Source organism: Natrix helvetica (genome assembly GCF_964273705.1).
Source record: "Natrix helvetica genome assembly, chromosome: 2".
Lineage (NCBI taxonomy): Eukaryota > Metazoa > Chordata > Lepidosauria > Squamata > Natricidae > Natrix > Natrix helvetica.
Genome location: NC_138552.1, coordinates 296140636 through 296164288, shown reverse-complemented (window position 1 = coordinate 296164288; position 23653 = coordinate 296140636). Strand labels below are relative to the sequence as shown.

The window sequence follows — 23653 nt, the reverse complement described above, 5'->3', positions numbered from 1 at the left end:
ATGACCTTATAACTCTGATGGCGAACCTATGGCACACGTGCTGGAAGTGGCATGCAGAAAGAACTCTCTGGGCAAGTCAGCCGTCGCCTGTTGCTCTTCTGGGTTTGCACTCACAGCTAGTCTTCGTGCATGCCAGAGCACTGCAAACCGGAAGAACAGTTTCCCGGGGCGCATGTTCGCGCCCCGTGGAGCTGCTTTATCGTTTTTTGGCGCTTCCCCCCCCAAACTTGGTGCCGAAAAGGATTGCCAACACTGACTTATAAGGTCCCTTCCGTTAATCTGGATAAGACTCACTCTCTTTCTCTAAAGCTAGCTGCCTGGAAGAGGATGGGTTTTGTAGTGGAGGCCATTTAGGGTGTCTTGATTTAGAGTTCCTGAATAGCAGCAATTGGAAATTGGAGGTTTTACAAACTGCCTGTCATTGTTCCAAACAGCATCCAAAAGTAAATCAGAGTCCGCGGCAAAGTATTGCTCAAGGTTCCAATTGATGAAGAGAGCCACGTTGGCACATCTGGGGAAACCCAAATCGAAAAGCTTCCCGGTTTCCCCCACCCAGTTGAAAGTTCAAGATCTTGCCCCCACACCCACAAGTCCATCCCATGGTCCAATCTTCCCCTGCCATGCTGGCCGCTTCCACCCATCCAGTTCCGGTCAGGTGCAGAGGTGCAGAGACAAAGGATGACCTTGGCTTTCCAGAAAGGAATTTTGTTTTGGCTACATCGCATCTAACTCCATACAATTCCCCCCTCCCATTTTCCCACCATAGGAAATGCCTAGTAGAAGAATAGAAAAGGAGGCAGGCCAGAGATCCAAAAGAAAAAATGGCTGCAGGCCTGGCACTGCCTTTTTAGAAAACCTCACTTTCGATCTCTTTCCTTAATGGGCTCCGTTCGGCCTCCTTTCTCTGTTCCAGCCTCATCTTGGCAACCGCCAAAGAAGGCAGAGAGAGAGAGAGAGAGAGAGAGAGAGAGAGAGAGAGAGAGAAAATCTGAAATGTATTTAACATTAGCGCTTGGCTCCGGGCCTCTGAACCATGCTGTGGGCTGCAGGCGGCGGCCACAGATCGATAAGAGGATGGGACTGGGTTGTCCTCGACTTATGACCACAACGGAACCCGACATTTCCGTTCTGCTGGACCGTGGCTCAGGGCATTCTGCCCCACTTTACAACTTTCCTTGCCACGGTCCTTAAGCCAATCACTGCAGCTGTAAACAAGATATTTGTTGAGTGAATTTTGCTCCATGTTACTACCTTTCTTGCCATCGTTGTTGAAGGAATCCCTGCAGTTGTTAAGTTAGTCACTCGGTCGTTAAGCGAATTGGACTTTCTTGCCATCGTTGTTGAAGGAATCCCTGCAGTTGTTAAGTTAGTCACTCGGTCATTAAGCGAATTGGACTTCCCCATTGACTTTGTTGGTCAGAAGGTTGCAGAAGGGGATCACGTCACCCCAGGACTCTGCGACCGTCATAAAACGGGAGTAGAATTCCCAGTCTCCTGGGGATTGGCCCAAAGTCACCCAGTTGGTTTTCATGTCTAAGACAGGACTAGAACTCCCTGTCTCCTGGTGATTGGCCCAAAGTCACCCAGCTGGTTTTTGTGGCTGTGGGACTAGAACTCCCAGTCTCCTGGGGATTGGCCCAAAGTCACCCAGTTGGTTTTCATGCCTAAAACAGGACTAGAACTCCCTGTCTCCTGGTGATTGGCCCCAAGTCACCCAGGTGGCTTTCATGCCTAAGGCGGGACTAGAACTCCCAGTCTCCTGGGGATTGGCCCAAAGTCACCCAGCTGGCTTACCTGCCTAAGGCGGGACTAGAACTCCCTGTCTCCTGGGGATTGGCCCCAAGTCACCCAGGTGGCTTTCATGCCTAAGGCGGGACTAGAACTCCCAGTCTCCTGGTGATTGGCCCAAAGTTTGGAGACCCCTGCCGTAAAGCATTGAAAAGCCCCAGGCGAAGCGATTAAGAGTCGGTTTATTGGGCCCGTGTGAAAAAAGGGATGCTCAGTGGCGCCATTTTTTCTCGTGGGAATCCCTTCGAGTACCACATGGTCCAAATTGGCCAATCGGTTCCTCTCTCTCTGCCTGACAGCCCTTCAAAGTTTTCCCGGCATCGCGAGACCCTCGGCATCTCTCCCCACATCCGACGTGGCTTCTTTTTTCCTTCTCCTGCCACGTCATTTTGCCTTTTTCGTGCAGCTTCGCCTTTCTGCTTCTCCCTAGGCCTGAAACGGGCCAGCCTCCTGGGGTGGCTTCCTTGCTCCTTCCTGGGCCTGCCCCAATTCTCCAAGGAGGGTCCCCTGGGTAGAGATGGGTCGGCCCCAATTCCCGGGTGGGGTAGCCTAGGAAACTCATACTCATCCGCTCGCGCACGGAAACACCCATTCCTGGTTAAGTTGGTCTGTTTAGAAGGTGCAAAGAAAGGTTGTAGAATGGGGCAAAATTCGATTAACTGGTGTCTCACTTAGCCACAGAAATTTTGGTCATAAGTCTAGGACTACCTATACTGAGTTAACCTTGGGTACCAGGTGCCTAATCTCTTTTTTGCCCTTTCTCTGCTTTCTTTCCATCTTGGCAAGCAGTGTCTCGCTTAGCAACATAGATTTTGGTCGTACGTCGAGGACTTCCTGTAGTGAAGTTAACCTTGAGTACCAGGGGCCTAATCTATTTTTTTGCCCTTTCTCTTGTCTGTCTCGGCAAGCAGTGTCTCACTTAGCAACAGAAATTTTGGTCGTAAGTTGAGGACTTGCCTGTAGTGTGTTAACCTTGAGTGCCAGGTGCCTAATCTCTTTTGTGCCCTTTCTCTGCTTCTCCCCCCCCCCCCCCAGCATTGCCATGGCCACGAAAGAAAACATGACTTCGCAGCGAGGAATGATGAAATCCATCCAGAGCAAGATGAACACTTTGGCCAGTATCCTTTCTCCTGCTGCTTCTCCTGCTTTCCACCTCCGGGCCCCCGAAGGTTCATCGGAGTCACAAAGCTGGGAAGGAGCCTAGAGGTCATCCAGCCCAACCCTCTGCTGGATGCCAGACCCTCCAGAGCAGGGCTTCCCAACCGTAGCAGGTTTAAGAGAGGTGGGATCAAGGAAGAGACGAAAGGAGTCAACGCTCTGGGGTGTGGCCTGGAAAGAACACCCCCCCTCCCCGCTGAGTTGGTTGAAGTGGGGGGAGGGGGAGCTATAGAAATGCTTTAAATAAAACGAATGAGTGAAGAGGGGGGGGGGGGACAAAGGCTCACCTGGGTCATAGGTTGTCGTTGGGCAGAAGATGAGAAGAGAGGTAGGAGGCTTATGGGGCAGAGCCCTTCCCTTGGGGGGGCAGCAATTCCTTCCATGCCCTCCCTTCTTTCCTTCCTACTTTCCTTCCTTTCTTTTTCACTTTCTTTCCTTCACTCTCCTTCCTTCTTGCGTTACTTCCTTCCTTTTTCAGTTTTTCTCCTTCCTTTCTCCCTCCCTCCCTCCCTCTTTTCTTTCCCTTCCCTTCCCCTTCTCCCATTCCTTCCTTCCTTCTCTTTCTTTTTCTTTCTTTCTTTCTTCCTCCCTCCCTCCCTCTTTCCATTCCCTTCCCCTTCCCCCATTCCTTCCTTCCTTTTTTCTTTACTTTCTTTTCTTCCTTTCTCCCCTCCCTCCCTCCCGCTTTTCATTTTCTTCCCTTCCCCCATTCATTCCTTCTTTCTGTCCTTCCTTCCTTATTTATTTATTTACTTCCTTCCTTCCTTTCCTTGTCTTTCTTTTCCTACCAAAACCTACCAAGAGGGATATTTTTTTTAAAAAAAATCAACGTCACTACAGACCCAACAACCCCTCTCTCCCCCAACCTCCCCCCCCCCAAGACTTGGGGTCACTCTGTCACATGTTTTCTCAAAATGGGGGAGGGAAATGGGTGGCTGGCAAACACCCTTCCTTCCTTCCTTCCTTCCTTCCTTCCTTCCTTCCTTCCTTCCTTCCTTCCTTGCGGCCCTTAACTCAGCTTCCCTCCCCCCCCCAAGACCGTTTCCCAGCCGTGAACAGCCTCATCCAGAGGATCAACCTGCGGAAGCGACGTGACACCCTCATCCTGGGGGGCGTGATCAGCGTTTGCACCATCCTCCTCCTCCTGTATGCTTTCCATTGACGGAGGACACAGCGCACAGAGAGACTTCTGGGACCAGGTCCCGCACCTGCGAAGGGGCAGGCAGACCGCTGCGGGACACCCCCTCTCGTCCCCTCAATCTGGGGACGCGGAGACCAAGTGACCTGGGCAGGTGGACTCTCGTCCTCCTTCCTCCACCGATGGCCACAAAGGTTCCCGAAGGTGCCCCCTCCGGTTCATCCCTCGTCCCGTTCTCCCACGTTAAGGACACGGTTCCCGTTAATTGTCCCTTCCCTACCATTTTGCTCTCGTCTGTAAAGTTAAGACCCGGCAGTCCCCAGTTCTGCTGTCGTGTTGCTCTTCCGAAGGAAAACCTTTATTCTCCTTTTTTTCCCCCAACCTGTCTCTTCCTGAGAAACCCCACTCCGATATTTCACACCACTTCGCTCAGACTTTGCGACTTAAAACTTTGCAACTTAAAACTTCGGTTGGCGATCCGAGAAGCCCGGGAGAGAAATTCTTCACCAGATTTATTTTGAGGAATCCTTGAGGGCCGGGTCGGTAAGTATCCTGCCGTTTTGGAGGAGACGACGTTCTTCTGATCTCTTTCCCACAACATCGAGAACGACAAAAAAACCGCACCGGTTTGCACTGGAAAAAACGCACTGGTTCACGCCAGTTCATGCCTGGAAAATGTCTCAAAACAGAGAGCGGATCTTTCCTTTCAACACGGAGAAATGTTAGTCTAGACAGACCCTCCGTGGAGACCTGTCAACGTAGTTGATCTTTTACAGATACTGCTGGGAAATGAGCAAGCGCGTTCTTTTTTCCCGCGCCGTCCCGAAACAGCGAAAGGGATTAAAAGAGAGCGAGGTCCATTTGGGCATCCGAATCGTCGGACCGTTTTTAGCGGGGGAGTAATTTTGACCGAAAGAGTTTCCCTGTGGGTTTTCGGCTCGTTTGTCCAGTTTTGGTTTTGTTCCCGTCTTAAGAAAAAAAGACACCGGTCCCCCACCCCACCCCCCATTGCTTCGAAACAAAAATAAAATTAAAAAAAAAAGATGTCTATTGCATAGTACTCTTGGACCTTCCGATGCAGAAATCAAGAGATTTAGACTTTTTTATTGACAACTGAAGCCAGCCCAGGATTTGCCTCTTCCTCCGTTGTCGTATGCAGATGACACTTTGCAGTTATTAGCTTAGCCAGTGGGGGATCATGGGATTTGGAGTCCCCAATGGATTCAAGTGTGGGAAGAGTGATTGGAGCCCGCTTCCGTTGCTGGGAACGCTCACCTCCATTCCTACATGGTGACATTAAACCAGAATAGGCAACGATGGCACCTTTACGAGCTGTGGATTTCAACTCCCGGAATTCCTGAGCCAGCCATATTGGACTTCAACTCCCAGAATTCCCATTTTGACTGGCTCAGGAATTCTGGGAGTTGAAGTCCACAGCTCGTAAAGGCGGCATCGTCCCCCCCCCCCCCACTCCTGCATTAAAAGCTAATATACAATTTTTTTCAAAAAAAATTCAAATAGAAACTAGCTCTTCTACCACAAAGGACCAGCGTGGCCTCAATTTCTTAAATTAATAATCCATTCCTTCTCTTTCGGGTTTGCAAGACTGTTTAATCCTGTTAACCCTTTGAATTGAATTTAAAAAATAACGACAAGATAGTTTTTGGCTGCAAGAGATTGCTCCAGGTTAGAGAAAGCTTCCTTTTTGCAAGTAAATTGTTTTGTTTTATCCCTTCCAGAATAGAGGGAAAAAAGCAAAAGATTTTGAGAGGTGAACCGAATTTGTTACGAGAGGTTAAGGAAGCTGCTGCTGGAGTTTTTTTTTTATTTTAATTTTATTCTGGTTTTTAATTTTCTGCCTTTGGTGTTAAGTGTTCGGCTGAGATAGGGAAAAAGGGTTATCGTGATTAATAAATTAATTAAAGAATAAATAAGATCTGGTTGCATTATCTAGCTAACAAAAAATGAGAAAGGCACTATCTCTGAATAAAACATATTTCTTTAATTCTAGGATTCTCGTTTGTTCATTGTTTTTTTTTTCCGTTCTGGGTTTGTTTCGGGAGGGTGTAAAATTAATTTGGGAAACGTTCCAAAAAAATCACACGTAAAAAGCACAGTCTAGGACTGAGTTTGCTTAGCACGTAACGCTAAACTACGATCGATATGTTGGGGTCTACAGTACAGGTCGTCCTTGACTTACGACTATTCATTTAGTGACCAAAGTAGCAACAGCACTGAAAAAAGTGATTAATGACCGTTTTTCGCACTTAAGACGGTTGCAGCAGCCCCATGGTCACAAGATCGAAATTCAGATGCTTGACAACTGACTCATACTTATGACCGCTCCTGTGTCCCGGAGTCACGTGATCCCCTTTTGCAACCGCCTACAGCAAAATCCACAAAGCCAGATTCACTTAACGACCATGTGACTTAAGTTAACAACTGCGGTAATTCACTTGCCAACTGGCAAGAAAGGTTGTAAAATGGGGCCAAAACTTACTTCAATGTCAGCAACAGAAACGTCGGGTTGCATGGTGGTCGTAAGTCAAGGACTACCTGTAGAAATTTCGCCCTGTCGACTTCTGGGAGCTGAAGTCCACGCACCTTCCAAGTGGCCAAATTTGAGAAACATTGTTCTTTGTAGACCTTATTGAGTCGATTTATACAGTTAATCCTCAACTTTCCTGCCTAAGCAGGGGGTTGGACTAGATGACCTCCAAGGTCCCTTCCAACTCCTCTTATTCTATTCTAACTCAAAAGTTTGTTTAGTGGCCGTTCAATGTTGCCGCAGCACTGAAAAAAATTTAACAACTGTTTTTCACGCCTAACAATTGTTTGCAGCCTTCCCACGATCATGTGATCAAAATTCGGACACTTGGCAACTGGCATGTACTTACGACGGTTGCAGCCTCCCTTAGTCACCTCATTTCCCTTTGTGATCCCCCCCCCCCCCCAAACCGGCTTCCAACAAGCAAAGTCCATCTGAGAAAACCCGGATTTGCTTTGATTCGCTTAACAATCGCGGTGATTCATTTAGCGACCGTGGCAAAAAAAATCATAACATCAGGCATAACTCACTTAACAACCTGCTTGTTTATCCACAGAAATTCCGGTTGTACGTCGAGAGCTATCTGTATGTGAATTTTCCTATTCTCTCCAGGGAAATTCTACCCTGGGTTAGCCAGCATCCTTGAAAGGAAAGCATTATTCCCATCTAAATCCATTATAACCATCTAAAAGGAGGAATAAGTGGTAGCATTTGAATCCAGGACCTCAGGTGTGCAAAACAACTACTACAACTCCCTTTTTGGTCCAGGAAGTCGACGTAACAACTGTTCATTTAAGGACCGTTCAAAGTTACAAACGCCACTCAAACAAGCGACTGACATCTGTTTTTCACACAACAGTTCTAGCATCCTCATAGTCACATGATCAAAATTCAGACACGACAACTGACTCGTATTTTTGACTGCTGCAGAATCTGGGGGTGTGTGTGTCATGTGATCCACTTTTGCGACCTGAGAAGCAGATACACCAGATTCACTTAACAGCCGTGGGACTCGCTGAACGACTGCAGGGGTTCCTGTAACCACTGTGGCAAGAAAGGACATACAACGCAGCAAAACTCGCTGAATAATTGGCGACAGAAATGCTGGACTCCGTTGTGGTCGTAAGTCAAGAACTACCTGTATCAACCTGTGTAGCCCACGTCCAGCTGATCTTTGTGAAGGCAGCGGATTCTTGAAAAGGGATCTGGTGCGTCAGCAGCTGGGAAAAGATCTAGAGCAAAAGTGGGGGAACGCATGTAGCAGACTTTCCATGTTGGAGGGGTTTTCGTGTAATAACTGCAGCTAGAATGGTATTTGCACAAAATTAGAGAATGGGGGGGAAAAATCCCTCCAAAAAAGCCAACACAGTTCTAGGCTGCATCAACAGAGGGATAGAATCAATACCATGTGAAGGGTTAATACCGCTTTATAAGGCCTTGGGAAGGTTACACTTGGAATATTTGCATTCAGTTCTGGTCGCCACAATGTAGAAAAGATGCTGTGACTCTAGAAAGAGTGCAGAGAAGAGCAACAAAGATGATTAGGGGACTGGAGGCTAAAACATATGAAGAACGGTTGCAGGAACTGGGTATGTTTAGCTTAAGAGAAAGAAGGACCAGGGGAGACATGATAGCATTATTCCAATATCTCAGGGGTTGCCACAAAGAAGAGGGAGTCAAGCTATTCTCCAAGGCACCTGACGGTAGAACAAGAAGCAATGGGTGGAAACTAAACAAGGAGAGAAGCAACTTCCTGACAGTTAGAACAATTAACCGGTGGAATAGAAGTTGCCTCCAGAAGTTGTGAATGCCCCAACACTGGAAGTCTTTAAGAAGATGTTGGATAGCCATTTGTCTGGAACGGTATAGAGTTTCCTGCCTAGGCAGGGGGTTGGACTAGAAGACCTCCAAGGTCCCTTCCAACTCTGCTATTGTATTGTATTGTATTTTAAAAAATTAGACTGTGTCGAAATGGAACAGATTAACATTGGTAATTAAAGAGAAGGAAGAATCAACATTACAAGATATGGGGGACGTTTTTAATCACTGGATAGAAAATCAATATAGACAAAAAGAAACAGAAAATTGAATAATTTGGAAAAGAACTCAGAATTATAGGGGAGGAGTTGAATTAAAAGGCAATAGGTAAAAGTAAGAGAAAAACAGATTAAAAATGATGTCGCTGTTAAATAGGATGACACAAAGATTGTGCCCAAATGACACACCGTAAGATGAACGGTGTAAGAGTGGCTACGGAAAAATAAAAATAAAACTTTTCAAAAAAGTATTTGAGGGGCTGCTCCAAGGAAGAGGGGGGTCAATCTATACTCCCAAGCAAACTGAGAGCAGGACAAGAAGCAATGGGTGGAAACTAATCAAGGAGAGAAGCAACTTAGAACTGAGGAGAAATTTCCTGACAGTCAGAACAATTAATCAGTGGAACAGAAGTTGCCTCCGGAAGTTGTGAATGCCCCAACACTGGAAGTCTTTAAGAAGAGGTTGGATAGCCATCTGTCTGAAACGGTATAGAGTTTCCTGCCTAGGCAGGGGGTTGGACTAGAAGACCTCCAAGGTCCCTTCCAGCTCTGTTTTAATTGATTGGTTGATTGATTGGTTGGTTGATTGAAATGGTCTGCGGGCTCCTGCTTGAGCAGAGGGTTGGACTAGAGGACCTCCAAGGTCCCTTCTGGCAGGGGGAGGTCTCTTCCCTTTGAATTGGACACCTGCCCGTCCCCTTTCCCAGCTTCTTCTGCAAAACCAAATCAATTAAAGCTGCTTTCACACTTGGTGCAGAAAAGCACATCCGATGGTGTCCTTCTGGGTTCATTTTGGCCGCCCGGCTTTCCGATTGGAATCAATTATTCATGATCACCCGTTAAGTTGGTGGGTGGATGAATAATTGAGCAGGCCAAAGTACTCGGCACTCCCGAAAAACTGTCGGGTCGAATCTTTTGACGGTCCAGATCTCTGGCCTCGCCTTGAGTGGCCAGGAAAAACTGCCCCAGTTCTTTCCCTCACCCCTATTTTATGTCACCCTGGTACTCTGGCTTTCTTCGCCCCACAGCTGGAGGGGGGGAGTGTCCAGTGGCTGGGATACAAGGCTGTGTCCAGATGACCAGGAAGATGCTGTGCAGAGAAGAGGATAACAGAGTTGGAAGGGACTTTTGAGGTCTTCTAGTCCAACCCCCTGCTCAAGCAAGTGACCTCACCATTCCAAACAAATAGTTGTCCAATCTCTTCTTAAAAACCTCCAGTGATGAAGCCCACCCCCCCAACCTCTGGAGGCCAGCTGTTCCACTCGTTCTAACTATCAAGATATTTCTCAGGAAGAATACAAATTGTAAGCATTTGCAGATGACCTGGTCTTGATTTTAGAGGATCCATTAGAAACTGCACCTAAATTGATAGGAAAAATAGAGGGATATGGAAAAGTAGCAGGTTTGAAAATGAACAAAGATAAAACGAAGAGTTTGACAAAAAACATAACTTCAAGACAAAAGGAAGAATTGGCGGAAGCTTTGAAGATCCAAGTCACGAATAAGGTCAAATATTGGGGGATATACTTGACAGCAAGATGTAGTACACTAAAAGAGAGCAATTACTATAAACTTAATCAGCCAGACTGCAACAGACTTCCTGACAGTTAGAACAATTAATCAGTGGAACTACTTGCCTCCAGAAGTTGTGAATGCCCCAACACTGGAAGTCTTTAAGAAGATGTTGGATAGCCATCTGTCTGAAGTGGTGTAGGGTTTCCTGCCTAGGCAGGGGGTTGGACTAGAAGACCTCCAAGGTCCCTTCCAACTCTACTATTGTATTGTATTGACTTGACAAAGTGGGAAAATTTGCAATTATCAATGATAGGGAGAAGATCTACAATTAAAATGAATATATTGCCCAGAATTTTATATTTGTTTCAAACCATTCCGATCAGATTAGGGAAAGATTACTTTGACGACTTAAACAAAATAGTGTTGAAATATATTTGGCAAGGAAAGAAAGCAATAAAATTAAATTTGCTAAAAATTGGAGAAATGAGAAAATACCAATGCAGCAGGAAGTTATTCATAAAATAATGGCATGTGCTGAAATGGGTAAATTGACATTTGAAATTAGAGAACAAGAAGATCAACAATTTTATAGGATATGGCATTTATTTTGTTCGCGGTTAGATTAAAAAAAATATGGAAATGAAAGCTACTAGAGAATGTTGTAAGTGCAAGAACAATTGAATGATATAGAATATAACATAAAAATACTTTACTACTAGAGATAATTGAGATGATGTATTGAACCGCGACGGTGTAAATGATCACAATACTTAATACATCTTGTGGAAAATGAAGAATAATGATAGTCATATAAATGAGGTACAATAATAGTCATATATATAAATACATTTGATTTGATAATATGTGAGTTTATATGAATTGTCATGACTACGGAAGGGATGCATAGAAATCTTGTAAGCAACTGACATACTGTTTGTAATGGAAGATGGCTTTATGTTTTTTGTTTGGTTTGTGTTTGTCTAAAAATAAAAACTTTTCCAAAAAAAAAGAATTTTTTTTCTCCTTAGTTCCAGGTTGCTTCTCTCCTTGATAAGTTTCCATCCATTGCTTCTTATCCTGCCTCCTCCTCCTCCTCCTCTCCTCAAACCCCATTCCCTTCTAGTACTGATGCTGTTACCCAGTTGGGTAATGAAGTGTCTGCAAGAAAACAACTACGCTCAGAACCCAACTGTCCTTTCCCTCCTCCTCCTCCTCTTTCTCCTCCTCCTCCTCTGTGCAAACCCCTCCTCCCTCTAGCATTGATGATGTTGCCTAGTTGGGTCATGAAACGTTTGCAAGAAAACCACCCAGCTCAGAGAGCATTAAGTCCTCCTCCTCCTTCTCCTCAAACCCCTCTCCCTTCTAATAATGATAGCATTATCATTATTAGCCAGCCTAGGCAGGGGGTTGGACTAGAAGACCTCCAAGGTCCCTTCAATCTCTACTATTGTATTGTATTGTATTACCTAGTTTGGTATTGTAACATCTGCGAGAAAACCACCCAGCTCAAAAATCCCCAAGGACCCCACAGTCCTCCTTCTCCTCCTCCTCCTCCTCCTCCTCCTCCTCCTCCTCCTCCTCCTCCTCCTCCTCCTCCTCCTCCTCCTCCTCCTCCTCCACCCCCTTCTCTTCAACTCTCCATTCTAGCAGTGATGATGTTATCTAGTTGGGTCATGAAACGTCTGCAAGAAAACCCCCAAGCTCAGAGACTATAAAGCACCCCATAATCCTCTTTCTCTAAACCTCCTCCTCCTCCTCTCCACAAACCCCACTCCCTTCTAGCACTGATGATGTTACCTAGTTGGGTCATGAAACGTCTGCAAGAAAACCCCCAAGCTCAGAGACTATAAAGCACCCCATAATCCTCTTTCTCTAAACCTCCTCCTCCTCCTCTCCACAAACCCCACTCCCTTCTAGCACTGATGATGTTACCTAGTTGGGTCATGAAACGTCTGCAAGAAAATCCCCAAGCTCGGAGACTATAAAGCACCCCACAGTCTTCCTCCTCCTCCTCCTCTTCCACAAACCCCACTCCTTTCTACCTAGTACTGATGGCTTTACCTAGTTAGACTATGAAACATCTGCAAGAAAACCACTCAGCTCAGAGAGCACCTAGTACCCTTCATGAGTTACTTCGGGCCAAGTGTGTTATGCCAACACAGTCCTTGTTTAGACTGCAAACCCTCCTTTGATGGGTTTCATATATTTATATATATACATGGTGGGAGCAGGAGGTGTGAAAACTATTTTAAATACTCCAAATTGTGAACAAGCTTCAAAAGGCCGTTGCAACCATTGGCTTATTTCTCATTTACCAAGGTGAAAACTCAAAAGTTTTCCCAAAAGGAAAAAAGGAAAGCTAGCTGAGTGGTCTCTTTTCTGTACAGGTCTCACAACCTCAAGCCACAGCAACATCCCCCAAGATTTCACTCCACAGGAACCAGACCCCATGTGCCTTTTGGGGGGTGTTGGAAGAAACGTCCTTCTGGGTTCAGTTCCAAGTTGGGGGGGGGGGGGAAAGACACTGGAAACACGAAGGCTGCTTGGAAAGACGGTTTAAGGGTGGAGAGGATCGCATGGCTTGAGCTCCTGAACAGAAAAGGGGGATCACATCCTTCCAGATGTTGGGTGAAGAAGAACAAAGAGAAAAAGATGCTGAAAGTCCCTGGTTTTATGCCCTCTCTGGCCTTTGATCTTGATCTTGCATTCCGATTGGTTGTCAGACTCCCTTGGGGCCATGCAAGGGCAACTCTCTAGGCTGGGCTTTGAGTCTGAGTTTAGTTGCCTTGCTGGCTGATGTAATTTTCCCAGGTGCCTTGTGGTGAGTTTCTGTAGAGGGTTAATCCTACCTTTGTTATGTAGAGTAGACTGGCCCAGGCCTTTTAATGGCCCATTGACAAAGGTGGGGACTATTAAAAGTGAGCCTGTTTCCTGCCTAAAAACATGCTTCTCCACTTCTTATCCAGGGAAATATATTATTCTGCCTTTTCAATATTTCCTAGGATATTTCAATTTTCAACTCCTAAAGTTGCCTTGGGGAACACATTCCACGCATACCTTCAGCTAGAGTTGGATCTCAGATTACTACAACAGGCTCATGAGGGGTGCACCTCATTGGAGAATGTGATTTATGATACAGACTGAGGGGAGGGAAGGAACAGGGGTAAAGTTCATCCATAATTCAAATGAGGCTTAGATCGGACTGCAAGAGGCTATTGCCGAAATGGTGCTCCTAATAAATGACTGGTTTTCTTTTGAAACTTGGCTCGAGGCTCATGAATCAATTAGGGCATCTTTCGGAAACCTGACATCATTCTTCTGGGAGAGGGGTGGGTGCTAACTACTTAGAGGGGATAGAAGGGGAGCTCATCAAATTTGCAGATGACTGCAAGTTTCGGGGAATTGCTAACATTTTAGATGATAGACTCAAAATCCAGAAGGATCTCAATAGACTTGAACCCTGGGCCTTACCTAACAAAATGAAATTCAAGGGTGAGAAAAGAGTCAGGTTCTACATTTAGGCAAGTGGGCATGTCTAGTTTAATGAAAAGAAGGACTAGGGGAGACATGATAGCATTGTTCCAATATCTCAGGGGTTGCCACAAAGAAGAGGGAGTCAAACTATTCTCCAAGGCACCTGAGGGTAGAACAAGAAGCAATGGGTGGAAACTAATCAAGGAGAGAAGCAACTTAGAACTGAGGAGAAACTTCCTGACAGTGAGAACAATTAATCAGTGGAACAGAAGTTGCCTCCAGTAGTTGAGGGATTTTCAAGAAGAGACTGGGCTGCCATTAAACTAGGATGGTATGAGACTCCTCCTGCTTTGAGGAGAGGGTTGGACTAGAAGACCTCCAAGGTCCCTTCCAGCCCTAGCATTCTGTTCAACTGCAGATATGGGAAAATACATAATCTTTGGATATCCTGCTTGCATGCATGCCTGGACTGGCATAATCTCTCTCCCCCTCCAGCTCCCTCCCTCCCTCCCTCTCTCTATCATCCATTAATCCATCATTCTCTCCATCTCTCTCACCCCCCCATCTCTCTCTCACACATACATACCTCTCTCTCTTTCATCTCTCTCTCTCTATCATCCATCATTCTCTCCATATCTCTCTCTCCCTCCCTCACATCTCTTTCATCTCTCTCTCTATCCATTCAGCCATCATTCTCTCCATCTCTCTCTCTCACACACACATCTCTCTCTATTTAAACTCTACCATCCATTCAGCCATCATTCTCTCCGTCTCTCTCACCCCCCCCCATCTCTCTCTCACACATACATACCTCTCTCTCTTTCATCTCTCTCTCTCTATCATCCATCATTCTCTCCATATCTCTCTCTCCCTCCCTCACATCTCTTTCATCTCTCTCTCTATCCATTCAGCCATCATTCTCTCCATCTCTCTCTCACACACACACATCTCTCTCTATTTAATCTCTACCATCCATTCAGCCATCATTCTCTCCGTCTCTCTCTCTGCATCTCTCTCTCACACACACATATCTCTCTCTTTCATCTATCATCCATTCATTCATCGTTCTCTCCATCTCTCTCTCTGCATGTCTCTCTCACACACACACATCTCTCTTTCATCTCTCTCTCTATCATCCATTCATCCATCGTTCTCCCCATCTCTCTCTCTGCATGTCTCTCTCACACACACACATCTCTCTTTCATCTCTCTCTCTATCATCCATTCATCCATCGTTCTCTCCATCTCTCTCTCTGCATGTCTCTCTCACACACACACATCTCTCTTTCATCTCTCTCTCTATCATCCATTCATTCATCGTTCTCTCCATCTCTCTCTCTGCATGTCTCTCTCTCACACACACATCTCTCTTTCATCTCTCTCTCTATCATCCATTCATCCATCGTTCTCTCCATCTCTCTCTCTGCATGTCTCTCTCACACACACACATCTCTCTTTCATCTCTCTCTCTATCATCCATTCATCCATCGTTCTCTCCATCTCCCCTCCCTCCCTCCTTCCCTCCCTCCCTCCCTCTCTCTCCCTCCCCCCCCCTCTCCCAGTCATTTCTGCTGATGGAGAAACTGACCCTGAGCCAAAATGCCAGAGCAGGGCGTGGAAACCCACGGATTTTCATCCGGTTGCAGCAATAATTCAGAACTGACTTGCTGCTGAATTTCCTCATTCGGTAGAAAGAAGCCAATGGGACGTTGACCAAAATGCCCCCCCCTCCAGATTATACTGCTTACTCAGGAGAAGTAAGGCCTCTGTAATGCATCTCTTGGGAGGGGGGGGGGCAGGTGAAGCGTCTACCATGACCTGATGAAGCTTGCTTTATCAGGGTTGGCTGCTGGATAAGCCTGCATTGGCTGGCACTACCCAAGCTGGAAGCCAAGATAAAAGAGTGTATTCAGTGTGTGTGAGAGGGGGGGGGGAAGAGAGAGAGAGAGAGAGAGAGAGAGAGAGAGAGAGAGAGAGAGAGAGAGAGAGAATGAGAGAGAGAGAGAGAGAGAGAGAGAGAGAGAGAGAATGAGAGAGAGAATGAGAGAGGAGGAGAGAGAGAGATAATGAGACAGAGAGAATGAGAGAGGGGGGAGAGAGAAAATGAGAAAGAGAGAGAGAGAGAGACCAATAAAGGAGAATATCTGTAACTCGGGATTGAAATGAAGAATAATCAGCGCTCCCTGAGCTTGTTGGTTTCCTTGCAGACATTTCATGACCCAACTAGGGAACATCATCAGTGCTAGAAGGCGGAGGGGGTTTCCTCTTTGCTTCATTACCAGGAAGAAATCATCACTTGTGTATAAACACAGAGCAACTCTCACTCCCTTCAAGCTCATCAAGCACCAAGGACCCCACAGTCGTAGTCCTCCATTCCACAACCCCACCCCCTTCTAGCATTGATGATGTTACCTAGTTGGGTAGTAAAACATCTGCAAGAAAACCGCCAGGCTCAGAGAGCACCAAGGACCCCACAGTCCTTTTCTTCTTCTTCTTCTTCTTCTTCTTCTTCTTCTTCTTCTTCTTCTTCTTCTTCTTCTTCTTCTTCTTCTTCTTCTTCTTCTTCTTCTTCTTCTTCTTCTTCTTCTTCTCTCTTCCTCCTTCCTCCTTCCTCCTTCTCTTCTTCCTCCTCCCCCTCCCTTCTAGCACTGATGATGTTGCCTAGTTGGGTAACAAAACATCTGCAAGAAAACCACCAAGCTCAGAGAGCACCCAGGACCCCACAATCTTCTTCTTCCTCCTCCTCCTCCTCCTCCTCTCCACACACCCCTCTCATTTATATCACTGATGATGTTCCATAGTTGGGTAATGAAATGTCGGTAAGAAAACCACCCAGCTCAGAGAAAGACCCTTCTAGAGTCACTTAATAGCCCTCAATGGTACATTCAACAAGGTGTGATTTGCAAACCCAGCTGGACAATCTAGATCCGTGATGGGGAATCTATGGCACACCTGCCACAGGTGGCACAGGCAGAGCCTTCTCTGCAGGCATGCCAGTTGTCGCCCCAGCCCAGCTCCACCACGCCTGCATCTCCCACTGGCCAGCTGGTCTTCGGGGCTCTGTCGTGCATGTGCAGGAGGTGAGGCGCAGGAGGGGGATGTGCTTGTACATGCTTGGGGGGAAGGGGGAATGCACGGGGGTCGCTCGCATTGCATTTTGGGGCTTCACCCGTTTGGGGCCTGGAAGGTCTCCTGCACCAACCTAGAAGCCAAAAATGGGTGAGGTGGGGGGGGGGGGGACGACAGGGGGCATTCGTGGGAGATGTGCGTGCATGCAGGTGGATACTTGGGGGGGAAGGGGGAATGCATGGGGGTCGCTTGCATTGCATTTTGGGGTTTTGCACATGCATGCACTCCTTCACACATGCGCAAGGGCTTTGGGCACTTGGCACCAAAAAGGTTAGCCATCACTGATCTAGATGGTGTCTTGCCTTGGGGAGGGGAGGTAGGGAGGGTGCCAAGTAGAGTTGCCAACCCAGCCCGTTACACCATGACACCCTCAGCTGCTTTTGCCCCAACCCCCAGCAGCATCTTCAGAGCCTCCTGCAAAAAAAGTCTTGCTCTGAGGTGCAACGGAGGGAGGCCAGCATGGCTGAACTTTTAGGTAAGGAAGGGGTGTCAAGTCTAAATGTAGTCAGAAAAGGTGGGAGGCAGAGGCTTGGATGCTGACATTTAAATGCACCCTCCTTTGTTTTTATGTGTGTGTGTGTGTGTGTGTGTGTGTGTACATATATGTATAAAATAAAATGCACACAAACCCACATACCCACTGCAAATATATTTTATATATACCATATTTTCCTCAAAATATGACTCAACTGGAAAATAAGCCCTAGCATGGTTTTTCAGGGTGCTTGTAATATAAGCCCCCCCCCCAATAAGCCCCAGTTAAGATTGTCAGCCAGGTGGACACATTTGGTACCGTATTTCCCTGAAAATAATCTCTAATGCGTGTTTTGGAGCAAAAAATAATATAAGACTCAATCTTATTTCTGGGGAAACACAGTATCTATCTCTATCTCTATCTCTATCTCTCTATCTATCTATCTATCATATAGATAGATAGATAGATAGATAGATAGATAGATAGATAGATAGATAGATAGATAGATAGATGATAGATAGATAGATAGATAGATAGATAGATAGATAGATAGATAGATACAATAGATAGATAAAGAGACAGAGATTATATATACATATTTTAAATATTGTTTTAAATGCCTCTACAGGCTGCTTGACTCTGTTTTATTCCATACACCCCGCTTGTTGTGGCCTGCCAGCGGTGTTGGCAGCAGATTCGGACAGTGAGGAGGTTGGGGAGGAAGATGGGCCAGTCCTGGAGTCTGGGGAAGGCTCTGATGAGGGCTCTGTGTCGGAGGCAGAGAGGGGGCCAAGGCCGTATGCCAGTTATCAGCTGCCTTCGGAGTCAGGTGTCAGTGAGGCAGAAGAACAGCTGGAGCTTGTTCCCAGTGTGTGCATGCGCAGAGTTGCCAGACGAAGGGAGCAGCTAAAGAAGAGGGGTCGACTTGGGAGTAAGGCCACAGGTGGACGATGAATGGCCCCTCCCAGAGGGAATAAAAGGGGAGCGAAAGGGGAGTGGAGTTTGCAGGAGACCATTAGTTCACTTCATTGGTTCATGACTCTCTGAGACTCCTTGCCAAGTTCTGCAGTTATCAGCCTGGCAGCTCTCCAAGCCAGAGAAGGTCGGTGACCATAAATCCTCCCTCGAAAGACTTTGCTGGATGGGAAGGAGCAGAATCCACAGTCAATTAATGAAAGGGGTTTTTGTTGGGACAAGGAGTTTGCTTCAGGCTCTTGGGAAGCCTCAGTCAGAACACCTGTGTTGAAACCGAAGCTTGGGGGAGTCTGTATCATAAATCACATTCCCCAATGAGGTGCACCCTTCCCAAGTTGCATTGACAGAGATTTCTCCAACCAGCAGGATGCTAGTCCAGATCAGGGTGTCAACTCCTAAAGTTGCCGTGGTGAGGAAAGTGGGGAGCGCATTCCACGCATACCTTTGGCTAGAGTCGGATTTCAGATTACTACAGCAGGCTCATGAGGGGTGCACCTCATTGGAGAATGTGATTTATGACACAGACTGAGGGGAGGGAAGGAACAGGGGAAAAATTCAGCCATAATTCAAATGAGGCTTAGATCGGACTGCAATAGGGTATTGCTGAAATGGTGCTCCTAATAAATGACTGCTTTTCTTTTGAAACTTGGCTCGAGGCTCATGAATCAATTAGGGCATCTTTCGGAAACCTGACGCAGGGACTCGTGCAGGAGGCAGGCACCTCCTCTGTAGCACCTGGAAAATCCCAGGCAGTGAAAAATGCACCTCAACATCAGGGAAATGCACTTCAGGGTTGATAAAATAAATAAATAAAACAATGAGTAATAAAATAGATAAAATAGAGGGAACCACCGTTTGAGGGAGATGGCACAAGTAGTCCTCGACTTACGTCCAAACGTTCCATTGCTAATCAAGACATTTGTTAGGTGAGTTTTGCCCCATTTTACGACCTTTTTTTTTTTTGCTACCGGTGTGAGTGGACCCCTGCAGTTGTTAAATGAATTATGCGGTTGTTAAGTGAAGAGGGCTTCCTCCCCATTGATTTTGCTTTTCGCAAAAGGGGATTGCATGACCCCAGGACACTACGACCGTCGTAAATGTGAGTCAGTTGCCATGCTTCTGATCACGTGACCACGTGGGATGAAGAAGAAGAAGCTGCCATCGGTCCTAAGTCACTTCTTTCAGTGCCGTCGTAACTTTGAACTGTCACTAAATGAACCGTTTTAAGTCTGTATAAGATCTCCTGTCATGGACAGGGGGTTGGACTAGAAGACCTCTGAGGTCCCTTCCAGCCGTAGGGTCCTACGTTCTAACATGAGGGAAAGGCACATTAACGTCAATGAAATCGCCCATTGACACCAATGGCAGAGAAGAAAATAGTCCAGGCATTGTCTGAGAATAAAACAAATCAGGTTTTCTAGGACTTTGAAATGTTTGTTTGCTTGTTCGTAGAATTTGTAGGCCGCCCATTTTACCTCAAGGTAAATCTATTTGTGTTTACGTTGGTTATTTATCCAACTTTGGGCCCGGTATTTATTTATTTATTTAGGAAATTTATATTGCCGCCTATTCGCACTCAAGGCGGCTTGCAAGAATATAAAAACCTCCCATAAAAAAAAAACAATGAAACTAATAAAAGAGAGAATCATACGATCAATGAATATAATAATAAAGCACAGCTGTATCAACACCAATCACTCCAAACAGATTCAGGCAAAGATCGATCTTTGACCACACGTGGCGTTTTTTTTTTAAATTATTATTTTATTTTCTTTCCTCATCATGCCAAGAAAAAGAAAGAAAAAACAACAACACATATCATGGCCTCTTGCAGAAATGGAAGACACAAAAAACCCATTTTCTCCTCAAGGAAGTCTCTCTCATCCTTCACACACACAAACACACACACACACACACACACACACACACCACTGTTTTTGTCATCCTGAATTACAAAAAATCAAGTTGCCTGCAAAGTTTTGGGAACTGGGGAGGACGTTGCGGTCATAGGATCTAAAATGCAGGGCAGTTCGGTCAAAAAAGTCAAAATGGCGTCCACACCAGTGCAATCAAGCCCCTCCTAGATCCTTGTTTATCTGCAGCCATTTTGACTTTTCTGACCAGATCCCCATGAAGGGGCAAGAAAGTGCATGCAATGTCTCCAAATGAGGGGGACTGTATCCTGTACACGAGGCTTGAACAATGAGCAAAGGGAAGAGGCAGGGATGGGAAGAGGTGAGGGGTGAGGTGGCCTCTGCTAATGAATGAACATGGGATTAATCTCATAGTCCCTCTCGATGAAATACATCAGGGGTGTCCAGCCTTGGCCAACTGTAAAACCTTTGGACTTCCACTCCCAGAATCCCCCAGCCAGCAGGATTTAAGAGGGGAGGACTTCCACTCCCAGAATCCCCCATCCAACATGCTTTAAGAGGGGAGGACTTCTACTCCCAGAATCCCCCAGCCAGCAAGCTTTAAGAGGGGAGGACTTCCACTCCCTGAAACCCCCAGCCAGCAGGCTTTAAGGGGGGAGGACTTCCACTCCCAGAATCCCCCAGCCAGCCTGCTTTAAGATGGGTGGACTTCCACTCCCAGAATCCCCCAGCCGGCATGCTCAGTTAAAGTGGACTCAGTTAAAGTCCACCCTCTTAAACCATGCCTGCTGAGGAATTCTGGGAGCTGAAGTCAACACAGCTTAAAACATATTGGACTAGAGGATTCTGGGAGTACTAGTCCACCCATCTTAAATCATGGAGGCTGGGGAATTCTTGGAGTGAAAGTCCACAGGCCTTAAAGTTGCCAAGGTTGGACACCCTTGCAATAGATCAAGTCAGCTGTAAATCGTCTTGCAGCTTGCAAGAAGCATTGAAGAAAAAAAGGTCCTAGGTAGAGTCCCAGCATTTCCTGGTACAAAAAAAAAAATTTAAAATTTAAACCTTCCTGAAATCAAACTCTGATGGTCAGAAATATCCACGTTGTGTAAAATACTTTTCTGTGGTCACTTTTCGTGGTCCCTTTCTGGATCTCAGTATCTGGATGGGCTCCATGCCCACCTCTGCTTAGTTCAGGGGTGTCCAAACTTGGGAACTTTAAGACTTGTGGACTTCAACTCCCAGAATTCCCCAGCCAGGCTGGCTGGGAATTCTGGGAGTTGAAGTCCACAAGTCTTAAAGTTCCCAAGTTTGGACACCCCTGGCTTAGTTCCTAAGATTCGCCAGCATTCCAGGAAGTCCTCGACATATGACCATCATTGAGTCTGGCCATTACAGTTGTAAAATCATCATGTGACATTCAATTTCACAACTTTTTTTTTTTACAAAGGTCTTTAAGCGAACTGTGGCAGTCATAAAGCGAATCCATTACAGGCTTCTTTTTTTCCCCCCAGATAGCAGTAGTAAACATTAAGCATCTGGTCGCTAAGTGGAGGACTTCCTGGAGAATGTTTTCCAAAGGGTTTTGTGTGCATATTTGAATCTTGGGAGATCTACATCCAATGTCATGGGGGTGAACGAAGGAGCATCTGATTGGACGTAGCAAAAAGGAACTGAGGTGCAAAAGGCAGCGGGAATTCAACAGGAGTTCTCGACCTACGACTACCGTTGAGTGCAAAGTTTCCATCGCTAAGCGAGACAATGGTTAAGTGAACTTTGTCCTGGCTATACGTCCTTTCTTGCCACAGTCGTTAAACAAAACACTGCAGTTGTTAGTAACCCAGTTGTTGAATGAATCCAACTTCCCCATCGATTTTGCTTGTCAGAAGGTCGCAAAAGGGGACACTGCAACCGTCATAAATACGAGTCAGTTGCCAAAAGGCCGACTTTTGATCACATGACCAATTGGGGATGCTGCAACAGTTGTAAATGTGAAAAAATGGTCATAAGTCACTTTGTTCAGGCCCGTTGTACCCTCGAATGGACATTAGATGAACTATCGCAAGTGAAGCATGACCTGTTGCAAGCTCGTAGTAGGCATTACTATGTAGTAGCCCCAAGCCTGTGCACTGATGAGTCAACAATTCCAACCAAAAGTCCTGAGTAATTTTTCCAGGCGAGGCTGGATGTTCTCCCATCCAAATGCAGGCGCCGGAACGGAGGAGTTGGCTGGAGTTTCTGCAAACTTCTTACTAATGTATTATTGGACACCAAAGCCGGTGTAATCCACTCTCACGCAAATGGACTAAGTGGCAAGACTTCTCTTCCGGCGACTTAATATGGCTTCTTGGCGTCTGGGTGATGGATGAGCTTAAAAGGTCTACTCGGAGCTTTGGAAGGCTGAGGCTTACAAGCTGTAGCAACTACATAAGGCCCCTGCCTCTTTCCAACAGAATAATGGAGTTGGAAGGGACCTTGGAGGTCTTCTAGTCCAACCCACTGCTCAAACAGGAGACCTTATCCCATTTCAGACAAATGTCTGCCCAATCTCTTCCTAAAAACTAGGAAGGAAGGAAGGAAGGAAGGAAGGAAGGAAGGAAGGGAGGGAGGGAGGGAGGGAGGGAGGGAGGAAGGAAGGAAGGAAGGAAGGAAGGAAGGCAGGGAGGGAGGGAGGAAGGAAGGAAGGAAGGAAGGAAGGAAGGAAGGAAGGAAGGAAGGAAGGAAGGAAGGAAGGAAGGATAGCAGAATAACCAAGTTGGAAGGGACCTTGGAGGTCTTCTAGTCCAACCCACTGCTCAAACAGGAGACCTTATCCCATTTCAGACAAATGTCTGCCCAATCTCTTCCTAAAAACTAGGAAGGAAGGAAGGAAGGAAGGAAGGAAGGGAGGGAGGGAGGGAGGGAGGGAGGGAGGAAGGAAGGAAGGAAGGAAGGAAGGAAGGCAGGGAGGGAGGAAGGAAGGAAGGAAGGAAGGAAGGAAGGAAGGAAGGAAGGAAGGATAGCAGAATAACCAAGTTGGAAGGGACCTTGGAGGTCTTCTAGTCCAGCCCGCTGCTCAAGCAGGACACCCTACACAATTTCAGACAAATGGCTTCTTCATTATCCAGCGTACGTCCGTACTAATGACGGTTTCCATCAAAAGCATCTTTACAGATGTTGTTATAATATCGCTGGTTGTCGCTTCTAGCAGCTCTCTGATATTTTTTTTCTTATGTTCCTTGTCTTTGAATTCTCTTCCTTTCTTGGCAATTTCCATGGGTTTCCCCCCCCCCCACTTCCTTCATGTCCCACCATCTCTGTTAGTTCATCCTTAACAACTGCTTTAAGTTCACTGCACAGTTTCTCTGGGTCCTTACCAAGCAGCTTCAGGGTTTGAAAGAATATTTTCATGCTATCAATAAAAGAGAATATTTGTAGCTCGATTGAAATGGGGGGGGGGGGTCCTTGGTGCTCTCTGAGCTGGGTGGTTTTCTCCCAGACGTTTCACGACCCAATTAGGGAACATCATCAGTACTAGAAGGGAGGGGGTTTGCAGAGAGGAAGAGG

General features: G+C 46.3%; 1 protein-coding gene and 1 long non-coding RNA gene across 3 annotated transcripts in view; one reads left to right on the top strand and one right to left on the bottom strand.

Annotated features, from left to right (window-relative positions):
- GOSR1 (golgi SNAP receptor complex member 1) overlaps positions 1–6094 on the top strand; it is a 36707-nt gene extending 30613 nt beyond the window's left edge. For both annotated transcript variants that reach the window (XM_081945498.1, XM_081945497.1), the window contains exons 8-9: positions 2824–2906; positions 3984–6094. In XM_081945498.1, coding sequence (XP_081801624.1) covers positions 2824–2906; positions 3984–4108 — 208 coding nt within the window. In that variant the 3' untranslated portion in view covers positions 4109–6094. The remainder of the gene's footprint in view (positions 1–2823; positions 2907–3983) is intronic.
- LOC309388305 overlaps positions 1–23653 on the bottom strand; it is a 393048-nt gene that overhangs the window by 172436 nt on the left and 196959 nt on the right. The window lies entirely within an intron of this gene.